The 14,188-nt window shown below is 34.0% G+C and overlaps 1 protein-coding gene across 10 annotated transcripts in view; it reads left to right on the top strand.

Annotated features, from left to right (window-relative positions):
• ADAM22 (ADAM metallopeptidase domain 22) overlaps positions 1 to 14,188 on the top strand; it is a 255,535-nt gene that overhangs the window by 220,745 nt on the left and 20,602 nt on the right. For 6 of the 10 annotated variants that reach the window (XM_033194589.1, XM_033194595.1, XM_033194592.1 and 3 more), the window contains 4 exons: positions 2,969 to 2,986; positions 10,363 to 10,470; positions 13,191 to 13,291; positions 13,643 to 13,709. In XM_033194589.1, the coding sequence (XP_033050480.1) occupies positions 2,969 to 2,986; positions 10,363 to 10,470; positions 13,191 to 13,291; positions 13,643 to 13,709 (294 nt within the window). The remainder of the gene's footprint in view (positions 1 to 2,968; positions 2,987 to 10,362; positions 10,471 to 13,190; positions 13,292 to 13,642; positions 13,710 to 14,188) is intronic. The other 4 variants (XM_033194591.1, XM_033194593.1, XM_033194594.1 and 1 more) reach the window with 1 other exon arrangement.

A 14,188-nucleotide genomic window follows, 5' to 3' on the forward strand; every position in this document is an offset into this window, starting at 1 on the left:
TTATCTATTTAATGTGTTCAATTTTCTTTTTATGATTTATACAATCTGAAAAGAAACCAGAATATTCAATTTCCTTTTTAAGTGCTTTAATCTCATGATACGAAAAATTTCTTTGTATTCAAATAGCTAATTTAAGTTTAATAAGTTAGAACTTAAATGTGATGAATCTTAAATTTTCTTTAATATTTCAACTTAAAATCATATTCTGCTGATCCTTGATGATGTTCCAATTCACAGGCCTGGGGCTTTTCTCCATTTGGAAGGCCTGCAGCTTGTGCTAGGCAGTCTGGGCATTACCTCATTTCGTAGCACATTTTTCCTCATGGATCAAACTTAGGTAACTCAAAGTTTTGGGAATTAGAATCAAAATTTTAGACTTTTACCCCACGCCTTTTGATGGACTCACCTTCATTCCTTGAGTTAATATATGTCAAACACTCAAAGTAGTACCTGGCCCACAGTAAGCACTAGGTAATTGTTTGCTATGATTATTATCACTTAACAAGGTCTTAAACCAATTGCACCAAAGGAAATACCTTTATAGTGCACATGGTAATTGCTTGTGAGGTCAAAACCATGAAAGAGTTTCTTTGGCTAAAAAGGAAGAGCAGTTAGTTTACTGGCAGGATAAGCTTTGTATGCTACAAGCATTAATATTACACGCATTTGTGGAAGACTGTATATTAACGAGTAGCTCGGAGAGCATAATACAGTTTGGCATAACATGGTTGACATGGCATATCGTAGTGAAGGAGAGCACAGCATAATAGTAAGCTCTTCCCTGATTAAATGAGCACCTAGCCCCGTACTGTGTGGTCTTCCACAAATTCTTGTATTGTTAATGCTTGTAGCATACAAAGCTTATCCTGGTAGCAAACTAACTGCTCTCCCTTTTCAACTAAATAAACTCTTTCATGGTTTTGACCTCACAAGCAATTGCCATATACCCGTATAAAGGTGTTACCTTTGGCGCAGTTAATTTAAGACTATGTTAGGTGATAATAATAAGTTCATAGCTGATGCTTAAAACCTATGGGCCTCTTTGGTATGCAGGTTACTGGGTATATTTCACCTCAGCATAACATTTGGAGTTACAAAATCATATATCTGATAGGAAGGCTTTTCTGTTTGTCATTTGATTTCTCCTCACACCACAAGCAAATTAGCTGTGTGCTGGAATCGCACTATTTCTCTAACTTAATGCACGATTTAAGTAGTAATTGTCATCACAAGCATTATTGTTTTGAAGTAGCTCAGTGGTTTCATTTGGCTATGTGAAAATGGAAAGAAAAAAATTGTTCATTCTGGAGTGTGTGATTTTCTGCCACCTAGTGATGGAAGTGGATATTTCATTTTTACAATCTTGGAAAAACCTACCTTTTAGAAACCTAAACACTCATATTACTTATTAAATTATGTGTCTATTTGCCTTTATCGATTAGAATGAAAATCACTTATTTCTGCCTGTAATTTCTTATTTTTATGGCATTCTTCTGAGATTTGTTCATTCCTGCATATATGCACTTTGCAACTTTAATAAGATCTACATAGTTGGAAACTCATTTAAGTTGGTTTTAGCTTAAGGAAAAAGACCAAACTTGTGTATATTACAGTATCCTCTTTATAAATAATTAGTCCAAGTAGCTAAAGTTTTAATGTTTCTAAAATTATTCAGAATATGTTTAGGAATATAGTGGGAATGTAGATATTTTAAAAGAGGAATTAAATTCATGAATATGATGTTTTACTTATTCTATTTGAAATTTAAAACCAGATTTAGAACCTGAGAACTCATTTTCTCATTAGTTTTTCCAGTTAAACTTTCTACCCCTTCCCCAAGCCTTGGGGTGGAGAATAGCGGGAATGAAAAAAAAAGTAGAACGCTCATTTGGAACCGTATGACTCAGGAAATCAGATTGAAGGAATAAAAAGTAAAACATGTTGAATAGAAAGATACCAGGTTTATTTTTCACCCATCTGATAGTTTCCAGAATGAAAAATAATAACGAATTGGCACCTTTGCCGTCGTGTGTGTTGTCAAACATGATATGTATAACGTGGATGAAAGAGACTGGCAAGTAAAGATGTTACCAATGAAATCCATGTGAAAACATTATCCTTGTTCTTAGAGTAAGCAGCCCAAAACTACTCAGTTGCATGACCTTTCTAACGTGTCTCCAAAATACTAACAATTATGTCAAGATAGAAAGTTAGCAATGAACCCCTGAAAAGTCACTGGTACTGTACTACCACACCCTTTAGAGCAATTTTTTAATAAGATCCACTTAGTTGGAAGCTCATTTAAGTTGATTTTAGCTTATGGTTAAATAAACACAGGGACTAAACACTGAACAAGTATTTCCAATGTGAAACTTCAGTGAGTAAGTAGTAATCACTTAGGAGATCCTTAACAGTCATCAATTAACTCACCTATTTATCATACCTGATGAAATAAAATGTTCTGGTATTCATTTATATTCCCCTATTTGAAATTCTTAGGAATAACTATAGTTTGGGGTTTATATCCCATTAGGAATGAATTATAATTTTATTTCTGTGAAAGTACCGTTATTTATGTAAGTAACTTGATTCATTAATTTCATTATTTAAGTTAATAATGTTTGAATAATGTTTAAATATGTTTGAAGACCTGTATTTGAGATAAGATTTACTCTAGAGCAGTGACTGATGTTGAGAAAACAGTTGCTCTTGAATGACTGCAGCATATTTATGCTTTTAAAAATGGACAGTTGTTTGACAATATTATCACTGACTCTTTGTCGCTTCTCCTAATGATGAAGTGACATTTTTGTGTGTGCATTCCCATTTTAATTCTGTAATTCAGAATCCTCTAGTGAAGACTTTTCAATGAAAGCTAGAGCTTTTATGTGTAGAGCTCCCTCTTGATGTCCATCCAGAGGTAACTAACTCTGTGTTTCTTCCTCTTTCTCTTCTTGTCCATGAAAAGAAACTATCGAGAACAGAGGTATGTAATAAAAATAATGTGAACATAAAACTGAAAGGTTTGACTCATGTTAGCATTGCTGGAATTCATACATGCCATTATAATTAAGTTCACTTTGTTTTTATGCTATAATGATCATACACTAATCTTGATTTTTCATTATCTTGAGATAATTTTAATGATGGTGCCATGAAATATAGTAATTTAAAATAGATCTGTCATTTAATTTTAATGGTTCTTTTATCCAACGATACTACAATTAGTGGAGAGTCTTGCTTATTTTTTAATAGTTATATATAGAAATTGATTTTTTCCATCTAAAACATACTTCTCTATGGTAAGGTGTCCCATTTGTTTACATTAATGTTAGCTTTTCTTCATGTTTGTAACACTCTTATTGCCTAATACTTTATGATGGAATTTGTTACTGTTTTTATATTAACAATATCCATTCATAAGTGACAAAGTTTATTTGGGCAGTGTTGCTGTTGGGAATGTTCTAGCATTTGTTGAGCCTGTTTATCTCTGCATAAGGAATTTTTTTGTATTGATTAGGTAACTGCACATTTAGTTAAAGAAAGAATTTGCATAGTTGGAATAATAAAAATGTCTGTATTCTTGAGAAAGTCAGACACCCTCTAAGTATAACCTTAAAAATCTGTGCTTAACCAACAGCATAAAAACAGATACAAAACATTCATGTTGTTCTATAACAATTACCTATTTTATCTGAATCTAAATTAGCACATAATATTGAAATTCACTCTTCACTTTTCATACTGAAAAAGTGACTAGTGGTGTTAGCTATTGATATAAAATATTAAAATATTGTCCTGGAAACTGATAACCTAGACCAGGTCTTACACATGATATAGTTCTATACTCATGGTATTTATGCAGATTCCTATTTACTTAACCTTTTCCATTGTTGAGTTGCATGCTTGTGACAGGTTATGAATAAGGTGTATAAATGTGGTAATTTGTCATGCTCCATCACAACTTTCATTTTTTTTCACAAATCAAAAATTTAACTTTACTCTTTTTTAAATAAATTAAAATTCCCATAAGGCTTTAACCGTAAGTATCTGTAGAATCTGTATAAATACATGGTGCCCATGGGTTACCATTTGAAATCCTGGTCAGTTTGTGTAGACAATAGAAAATATTGACCTTTCCCTAGAGTGACTAACTTATCATTAATGGAAAAAGTAAAACTGGGACAAAATTACAATTTAAGAACAACCAGATTTCTTGGTGACATGTTTTAAACTCTTGTGTCCAAAAGCACTTGAGTAGAGCAGGAGCCGCCGTTTAGGCTTTCTGTTGAGTAGAGGTTGACTGATCGCATTAGAAATCTAAGTTTGCTGAGTTTCTTTAGTGGAAAATAGAATTAGGCAAATAAGATTAAAAAGTTAATGATTCAGCTTCATTTCCACAGGAACTAAGGCTATAATGTAATTTAATATTGCTGAATATATGAAAACAAAAGTGAAATGTCTCATATGTAACATAAGCAAAACTAACACAGTACTCTAAGATGTGTTCTCATTAGGGATTCTGTCCAGAATAAGGGAATTGCCTACACTTTAGAAAAATGATTAATATTGAAAAGTATGCACAAATTTCTTGTGCTAACTCAATATGTAGAGAGATATAGTTAAGAACATTTTCACATGAAGAATCTCCTTTATGTGCCTGATATAATTTCATGTCTCCTGGTGTTACTGAGTCATCATTTCATTGATCTGGCTACTCTTTTGGAATCTAGTCAATCATATTTTGAGAGTTGTCACATCTTCAGCGGATATTTATTTTATATATTTTGATATATGTCAACACAACCCTTTTTTGTCCTTGCCCATAACTAATGAATATCAGGTTTGTACAGTAGGTCTCAAAGTGGAGAAATAGCAAAGAATAGACTTTAGATAGGAAGTTGTGAATGTATAAGTGTTTTCTAAATGATTTTCCTTTTCGAGAATACTTGTTAGTGATTATAGATGAAGTGGTAAGGCCAGCAGACCAAAGCATGCATTAAAAAATGTTCAATCTTATAAAAATATCAATAGACATTAAAGTAAACATCTTCCCAATTCCAAAATATACCAGGAAGTAAAATTAAGAATTTTGAGTTGTTATTGCTTTTACATTAGGTTTTTCTTTGAGGGTCCGTGGTAGGGAGACCAATCCACAAGGAATCAGAAATCTACTAGTATGTGCTATTGGAAAATCAAACTTTCCTCAACTCTGAAATCAAGTAAGGTTCTTTGTAATTTGTAAAGCATTATGGTGACGGGAAGTTACTAGCCTGTGATCTTGGAAGACAGTGTTTCTCTGATCTTTGAATGAAAGAGGTGAATGTAGTTCTTTTCAAGAAGGAGGGCAGCATTCATTGACATGAGTGAGGCTCACACATACTGGTTGATGAGGTCGTGAAAATGTTGGTGAATGTAAACTTTTGCTTTGACACTAAATACAAGACATAATAAGTATAATAGCCAGTTATCAGATTCCTAATACTGTTATAATGGCTCAGAAGTGCCAAACTGGGCATAACTTTCCAATTCCTGGAGAGGACAGGCAAGTAATTCTGTGACTGAATTTGATAACCAGATACATTTTCTCTCCTGAGCATGGGTCCTCAAGGTTTTCAGTATAGAGAAGGATTATATTCTATGTTTTCTTGCAAGTTTGACAAAAAGATGTGAAGCAGACCCATTTTTTTCTTTTTGTTCGCAAACTTCGTAATAAAAAGAAACAGGAAGCTCCATTCTGGGGCATAGTGAAGGCAGAACTCCACATATGTACAGCATCAGTTTAAATCTGCCAGTGTCTTATGATGGGCAGAATTGTGGAACAAAGGAGCCATAGCCGTAGACATTAGGTAATTAGAATGATGGTTGTATTTATCCTTTTATTTAAAATATTCAGGAAAGAAAACTTCTCCAATTTTTTCAGTTGATGTTATTGTTGATATTATAGCACAATTGCTTTAGGAGTTAGAAGCTATATGACTTGTAGTGAGAATTATAAGTGAATTTTAGTTTTTAGGGTAAGTTTGCAAATAGCAATAGAATAAGAAACATTAACTGAAGTTAGATACATAAAACATCCATATTTAGCTGAAATCTTATTTTCTTCCTTTGTCTGAGATGAACACACACCATTATGATTGATGAGAAATATAAAAAATAATATTATATCTTTTTGATCTATGGTTTTACTTTAAGCGGAATGCCCTCCCCTTCCCCATTTCTTTTCTTTCTCACCTGTTTTAGCCACTTTATTTTCTGCTTGTGAACTTCCCATCTTTTTTCCAAACCTTTCTTAGTTTGCTTTTCTATTATTATTATTTTGGTGATATTCCTGCATCTGTCAGTGTTACTTGGTACACATTATATACAGTATTTCTTAAAACAGTAAAGTAACAATTTAATAAGAGACAGCCCAGATGCCAACAAAGCATTGGAGAAATGCCTCCTTCAGCACTAAAGTTAAGAGTTGGTTAAATGGTTTTTTCCTCCAACATTTTAAGTATGCATAAGAATTATTAAGATAAATATAATTCAATTGATGTTTTTCGGAAAGATTAGACTTCTCTCATAGCAGGACTGTTTGCCTAAAGGTTTTGGGGTGATCAAGAAACAGTCTTACTTAATGTTTACATTTAGAATGCTAACATAACAACTAGATGATTTATAATTATGAACACATTAAGAGTTGTCTTCTGAAGTGGAATAAGAATAAGCAAGCAATAAGCATAGTATTGTAGACCTGGAGAGACATAATTGTATAAATTAGGTCCCCCAGAGTCATTAAGTTATAGGGGTTGGTCTTTACCTTAAAGAACAGGAAATATCTTCAAAAGAATGTTATTTAATGGGATTCATCAATTCAGAACACACAATGAAATGCCAAAGTTGTACAGAGAAGAAAAAGACAACATGTAATTAATGTAGGAAGAGATACGTTTTGAGAGGGAAAAAACTAGTTACATAAGTGTTTATTATATTTTGGCTATTGTTCACTTAAAAGCATACATGTCTAAAATATTTGCATATAATATGAGAAATATGAGGTAATTTTCCCGTTATAAAATTTAGCACTAATCAGGCCACCTAATGTGGTGATCACTCTTAGTTTCCAAAATTTGATGAAATAAGAAAGCACTCAAGATTTAGGAAGAAAGTCATAAAGATAATAAAGGACTGGAAAAAGAAGTTTGATTTAAAATTTTAAGAGGATCATTTAGTTAGTCATTTATGACCTTTCCCAACAAATGATGAAAAGTTATTTTATTTATCATGGGGGCTTGATATTATCCATTAAAGCAAGAAGAATTAGGTTTGTTATGATATGTAATTAATAATTGTAAAAAAGACAAATTTCTAGACAATGAAGGATGTTAAACATCATCATCATCATTATTATTATTATTATTATTTTGGGGTGGAGTCTCTCTGTCGCCCAAGCTGGGGTTCAGTGGCACGATTTCGGCTCACTGAAACCTCTGCCTCCCAGGTTCAAGCTATTCTCCTGCCTCAGCCTCTTGAGTAGCTGGGATTACAAGCGCGTGCCACCACACCTGGCTAATTTTTTTGTATTTTTAGTAGAGACAGGGTTTCACCATGTTGGTCAGGCTGGTCTCAAAATCCTGACCTCGTGATCCACCCACCTCGGCCTCCCAAAAACATTGTTCTTAAGAGATCTTTAATGAAATTCATAACCTAACACTGACATTTACCATGGGAAGAAAGTTACATGCCTTCCTCATGGAATTTTAAGGAAAAGCCAGTGAATGTCTATCTTTTGGAGACGTTGCAGTGTGATAGATAAGAATCTAATCTGTTCAACGTAATGAAAACAAGGTGGTGCCCCAGAAGTACATTGAACTGAAACTGATTGAAACCCACAGTTTATGATTATTTAGCATTTAGGGTGTTTGAGCACTGTGTAAAAAATGACCATGGACTTCAGAGAAGTTACATTGAAGGGATAATAAAACATGTTCAGTTAAAAACACAAAACAAAACTGGGCCCCATCCATTGGGAACGATAGTCCATCTACATCCTTAGTGTCAGCTAAGTGAGGCCTTGGTAATTGCCAGGATAAATGCCTGAAGGCCAGCCAGACCCATGTAAAGAGAAGGCAATTTGTGGGATAGAATACTGGGAATGGTCAAGTGTAGTTCAGAGCTCTTATATAATAGCTTGTCTTTATATTTTATTTATTTTATTTATTTTTTGAGACAGAGTCTCACTCTGTTGCCCAGGCTGGAGTGCAATGGTGCGATCTTGGCTCACTGCAACCTCTGCCTCCCAAGTTCAAGCAATTCTTGTGCCTCAACCACCCAAGTAGCTGGTCTTACAGGTGTGTGCCACCACACCCAGCTAATTTTTATATTTATTGTAGAGATGGAGTTTTACCATGTTGGCCAGGCTAGTCTCCAACTCCTGACCTCAACTGATCTACCCATCTTGGCCTCCCATACTGCTGGGATTACAGGCATGAGCCACCATGCCCAGCCTGGTCTTTAATTGAGTTGAATTTGGTGAGGCACATCTCATCAGTTTATAAAGATTATCAGTAAAGATAGTAATGATAAATGGGATTTGTTAACCATAGAGATTATTATTGGAAATGTGTTCATGGGATTATTCTATAAATATTAATATAACACAAAAGGGAAATTTTCTCCCCAAGGCAAAAAATAGAACTCTGATTTTATTGACAGCTTTTTTTTTTCAGGCATTAATGGAATATTTTACTGATACAAGGTAAAATAGAAAATATTAATAAAGATCTCTTACAGGGGAAGATATAGCAGGTGTCATGTAACAGTCTAAATATGAGGTTTTGTATTTTTTCCTATAAAATTAATGTTTTATATACTGGGGAAAAGAAAGGATAACTATTATGAGCTGAAGTCATTTACAGAATTAAAAATATTTTGGAGGAATCATATCAAAAAGTTATAGGTGGAATTAATCCTACATTACTAATTTCATGAAAAATTCTACTTTCTTTAGTAAACATAAAAGAGAGTAGATTAAATCACACAAGTTAAAATATATGCTTCATACTAATTGAAAAATCTTTCAGATTCACAGACATGTGTAACTAAATAGCATTAAAATAATATGAGAGTATTCAATCATTCAAGAGAATGAATGACCAAGTATTTTAAACATTTACAACAATATGGCAATAATTTAAGCAAGCAAACACCTGAAAATGGCATTTTGGGGGGATTAAATTCAGCATCAGCAAATAATCAAAACTATAATGGTAATGAAGGAGAAACCAAATAAGAAAAAGAAAAGTTAGCAAATTTGTGCTTTTACTGGAGATTTAATTAAGCATAGCTTTGTTAAAAATTCTCAATTCAACACTAGTTTGTGTCACCTCCAACAATAGTACTGAATAGAAAAGAATCAAGTTGTTGATGCAGTTGGCTATTTGGGAGGCTACACCACTGACAAATGACCAGATTAGCTATTGCAGGAGGGTTAACTGGGGGCCTTATCTAAAAGTTTCTATCTGATTACCTTAGGAGAAGTAATAAAAATCTGTTCCAATCTTAGTTTATTGAAAATCAGATGATTTGGGTCAATAACAGTGCAGATTAAATACGTTTTCACTTGGGCACTACTACTACAGTAGAGAGAGAGAACTAAGGTCACCCACCAGCTACCTCTAAATATGCTTCTATAGTCTCAACAAAAATTCAGTTTTTTTTTCAACCTTTTCTTGCTCTTGATAAATTATCTTCCTTCACATATTCCACTGAACAGTTATAAAATTTCCTTTTTGATTTAACTTTGAATCTTTCCATTTCTTCATATTTCTATTAAATGAATAACGAAGCTCTAAGTTGAACATCAAACTCTAATAGTGATTTGTTTGGATTAAATTATATAATAGTTTAAAAATCAATCAGTTATTTTAAGACCAAATCCAGGTTATATTATGTATGTTTAGAAATTATTAATAGTTTATTCACCACAAAGGAAAAAAAAGCTATGCTTAATCTGGGTAGGGACTATCTGTCCTAACACACCTTTGACATAATTGTTTTTTAAAAAAAGACAAAAATGCACTTAACATTTTCAAGTATAATGAAATGACCATGAAAACACTCATATTTTCATATTTTTTCCCCAAAGCAAGGCTTTATTCATCCAAACGATAAAGACATTTGTAATTGCATTTCTGGCCTCTACAGTTAGAATGACTTTAACTTGTCTCATTTATTGCTAATTTTATGTGTTGTGATAGATTTGATTCATGTAGATCATTATCCCTACCTCTCTTTTTTCCTGAAATAAGATTTGTATATGTCTGTGTTCATGTGTGTGTCTTGTTTTCTGACTCTGAAATGTTTATTATGCCTTAGACAGTTACCCCAGGGAGATTATGTAAAAAAGCCTGGAGATGGTGACTCTTTTTATAGCGACATTCCTCCCGGAGTCAGCACAAACTCAGCATCTAGTTCTAAGAAGAGGTCTGCTTTTCTGTCGCATTTTCAGATTTCTACCTGTTCCATCACACATTATTCCATTAGTCAGAACATTTCATTATTTTGCAGCAGGTTTGATTACTTCTTCCTTCTTTCTTGAATGTTAAAAAATAGTATCCTTTGTTCTTTGATTACTCTACTTCAAAATGCCATATGCTCAGAACCACTCATTACACAAATCAGGCCACAAAACCTAAACAAAGCGAACCAACCGATAATTCTGATTCTATATAGAAACCTCAGGGTTTTTCAGTCTTGCTTTATATGGCTTAAGAAACTATACATAGTATTTAATAATATTTAAATGGTGAGCTTTATGTCATGTTTGGTAGTCAAAGAAAAAGGTTACTGTCATGCTTCAATAAAAGCAATTGTTAAATAAATTGGTAATTTAAGTGCTGCATTGAATATTTTTTAATTTTAATTATATCAAAGCTAAGCACGCTATGAAACAAAGATTGCTTCTCTGTGAATCATATATTTCAGTATTATGATTTTGCCTTTTTAAGGGGTGATTACTTCTAGACTTTATAAGTTACAACTTAGTTGACAAATTAAGTGTGCTTAATTTTGCCTGAGTTTTTTAACAGTATAGATGGGATTAATATTTATATGTCTTAGACACTGATGCTATATTCTTATTCTAGCATCCTAAGGTGTATGACACCTTTTAAAATTCTGCATGCTTTGTAACTGCTTAATCAAATAAATAAAAAGAAGAAATAAATAGTTGGCATGATTTAGGAAATGAGACCTATATTCATGTTGAAGGAAGCAAAAATATTCTTGTGGAAGAATTTATTTATTTAAAGTTGCCAATAAGAGTGTAATGGACAGGAAAAAAGGTTTGATAGCCCTGCTCATGCCTTTGGGCACATTAACTACTTTGCAGAGTGAAGGGGAAATTGCTAGTTTATTGAGAGGAAACATGACCTGTTCCGGAGTTCTGTATAGAGTGGATCATCTGTAAATATTCTGTAATGTCTCTCAGTCTTTGTAAACGTTAATCAAGAAGGAGAATAGAAGGAATTAGTGAGACCTGGGAACCCTACTTTATGTGGAACTTTCTGAAGCATGAAGGATAGTTTTCACTTAGATAACGTAGCTTTTTTTTTTTTTTTGAGGCGGAGTCTCGCTCTGTCGCCCAGGCTGGAGTGCAGTAGCCGGATCTCAGCTCACTGCAAGCTCCGCCTTCCGGGTTTACGCCATTCTCCTGCCTCAGCCTCCCGAGTAGCTGGGACTACAGGCGCCGGCCACCTCGCCCGGCTAGTTTTTGTATTTTTAGTAGAGACGGGGTTTCACCGTGTTAGCCAGGATGGTCTCTATCTCCTGACCTTGTGATCCGCCCGTCTCGGCCTCCCAAAGTGCTGGGATTACAGGCTTGAGCCACCGCGCCCGGCCGATAACGTAGCTTAAAGCAAAAGTAGAAACACTAGTTGTCGCCAAAGGAGTATGGTTCTACAGTAGAATATTTTTAAAAAGGTATTATTTTAATTTATGGAGGGCTTGTTGGCTAAGAGCAGAAGACTAGGGTTCTACTTGAATTCTCTAATACAAATATTTTCTTGATAGAATATTAAATTTTAAATTAAATAACATGGTAAATTAGTGGAGAAATTAATGGTTTCCAGCAGAATTTCTGTTGTTCTTTTGTATAAAATATGAGTCATTCTGTGAGTAGCAAATGATGTTGAGAAATTCCAACCTAGGGAATTCATATGGAATAGTTGTGCTGAGCTCCATTTATTTTCAATCATCAGTAGAAAGCTTTTTTTTGAAATAGAAATTATTAACCATTAACCAGAATAATATGTGGAAAAGATTTTTAAGTATAGTGCTATTTTCTAAAGTACCTATGAAAGAGTTTAAAATATCCATTTGAATAATTCCCAGATTTTAGAAAAATCTCAGTGGGTTATGATTCTTAAGCAGCTAAAAGTTGTTAAGACTTTACTCTGAAGTATATGTAGCTTGTTAAAATTCTTGTGTGGTACAAGGTAGGTGTGTAAATTTTGCTTCTTGTAGATAATTCATTTAAAGATGGTAGGACACAAATAGCAGGTGGGCTCGATGGTACATGGGCTTTGTGAGAGGCACTGTCCTGATAAACATCTGATTCAGTTCAGTTATTGAACAATTAGCCAACATGTACTACACTTTTTTGGACCATATTTGTGGAAAAAAAATGCCAATTCTTAGAAAATAATTTTATTACTTAAGAAAATCTAAATAATGCTTTGATAAATGTTAACCAGGTTCACTTGAGCAAATCTTTATGTAATCTCTTGGAAGTCCATGTTCTCATAATATTTGAGTGGAAACCATTGCTTTACAATTAAGAAACATCTATGGTGGGACCCCATTATAACTCTGCTGCTGGGGTTATGCTGAAATACATAGTGAATTTGCTCTGTGGTTGCTGCGTTCTGGGGAATGTAAATTGGCTTGCATTGTGTCTTGATACTTTTCATTTATATACTATTGTAATGGGGTTCCATTGTATTTGACTTTTCTTAAATTGGATGTTGTGTAATTCTGCCTTCTTCATGAAGACTTTCATGTTCTCTTCATTCTTTCATTTCAGATTTTTTCTTTCTTGATTTATTTTATTTAATGCACAGTAATGCTTAGAAGTTTTGCTTACTGATCTCAAAACATTCATTTGGTTACGTTTTTGAACATTTTATCAATATTTTCAATTTCAGGTCAAATGGGCTGTCTCATTCTTGGAGTGAAAGGATTCCAGACACAAAACATATTTCAGACATCTGTGAAAATGGGCGACCTCGAAGTAACTCTTGGCAAGGTAGAGGCTGGCGTTCTGAATCCATCTGTCCACACAATCAAATTCTATATTCTGTGGCCCCTGGTTGTAAAGACTTTTTCATTTCTTGAAAGCTCTTTAGCTTTTCTCCCAAAAGAGAGGAGAATATGTAGAATGAGAGCCTAGGTTTTATCTGGATGGGAAATGGTGGAATTCGGCGGCACCAGGATATACACTTTGTGAAATTTAACTTGAGAAAGCTGCACAGTGTGACAAACCCAGTGTTCCACAGTGGTGCTGCTTATAAATTACACCCACTTGAAATGCCTCGTAATTAGACATAGGGCAATCACTTATTTACATGGAAATCTAGCTCTAAACCATCTTTTTCAGGTAACCTGGGAGGCAACAAAAAGAAAATCAGAGGCAAAAGATTTAGACCTCGGTCTAATTCAACTGAGTAAGTCTGAACCTCTAATGAAAAAAAGGCACTCCAAGGTCCTGTGCAAATAGCGTCAAAAGTAAATTAAGCAGATAGTCAAAGAACTGTAAACCATGTCTTTGGTCTTGGTTTTATCTTTTAAATTCTTTTTTGCCCTTTAAAAATTAACCATGGCTTTTCTCTTTTACATAGGCATCTCCGCAACTGCGCCCATACCAATATTCATTGATAGTGGGGGTCTCACCCTTGCTGCAGGCTTTTTCCTCCAGTCACCTGCCATTGTGGGGTCTTGGTTCTGTATGAAGGGAATTTGATAACATTCCTTTCTTATCATCATCATCTGGGATTCAACCATTTCAAAGGGTCACCCTTCCTCTCCCCAATACTCACACAGCCTGTAAGCATCAGGGAAAAATTCCCACTTTACTGGAGCATGATACTGCTCACAATCTGAAACTGCCACTATGAGGTCTTCACGGCTGCAATCTAAGCATTCT

This window comes from Trachypithecus francoisi, unplaced genomic scaffold (assembly GCF_009764315.1).
Source record: "Trachypithecus francoisi isolate TF-2019V2 unplaced genomic scaffold, Tfra_2.0 Lachesis_group4, whole genome shotgun sequence".
NCBI lineage: Eukaryota > Metazoa > Chordata > Mammalia > Primates > Cercopithecidae > Trachypithecus > Trachypithecus francoisi.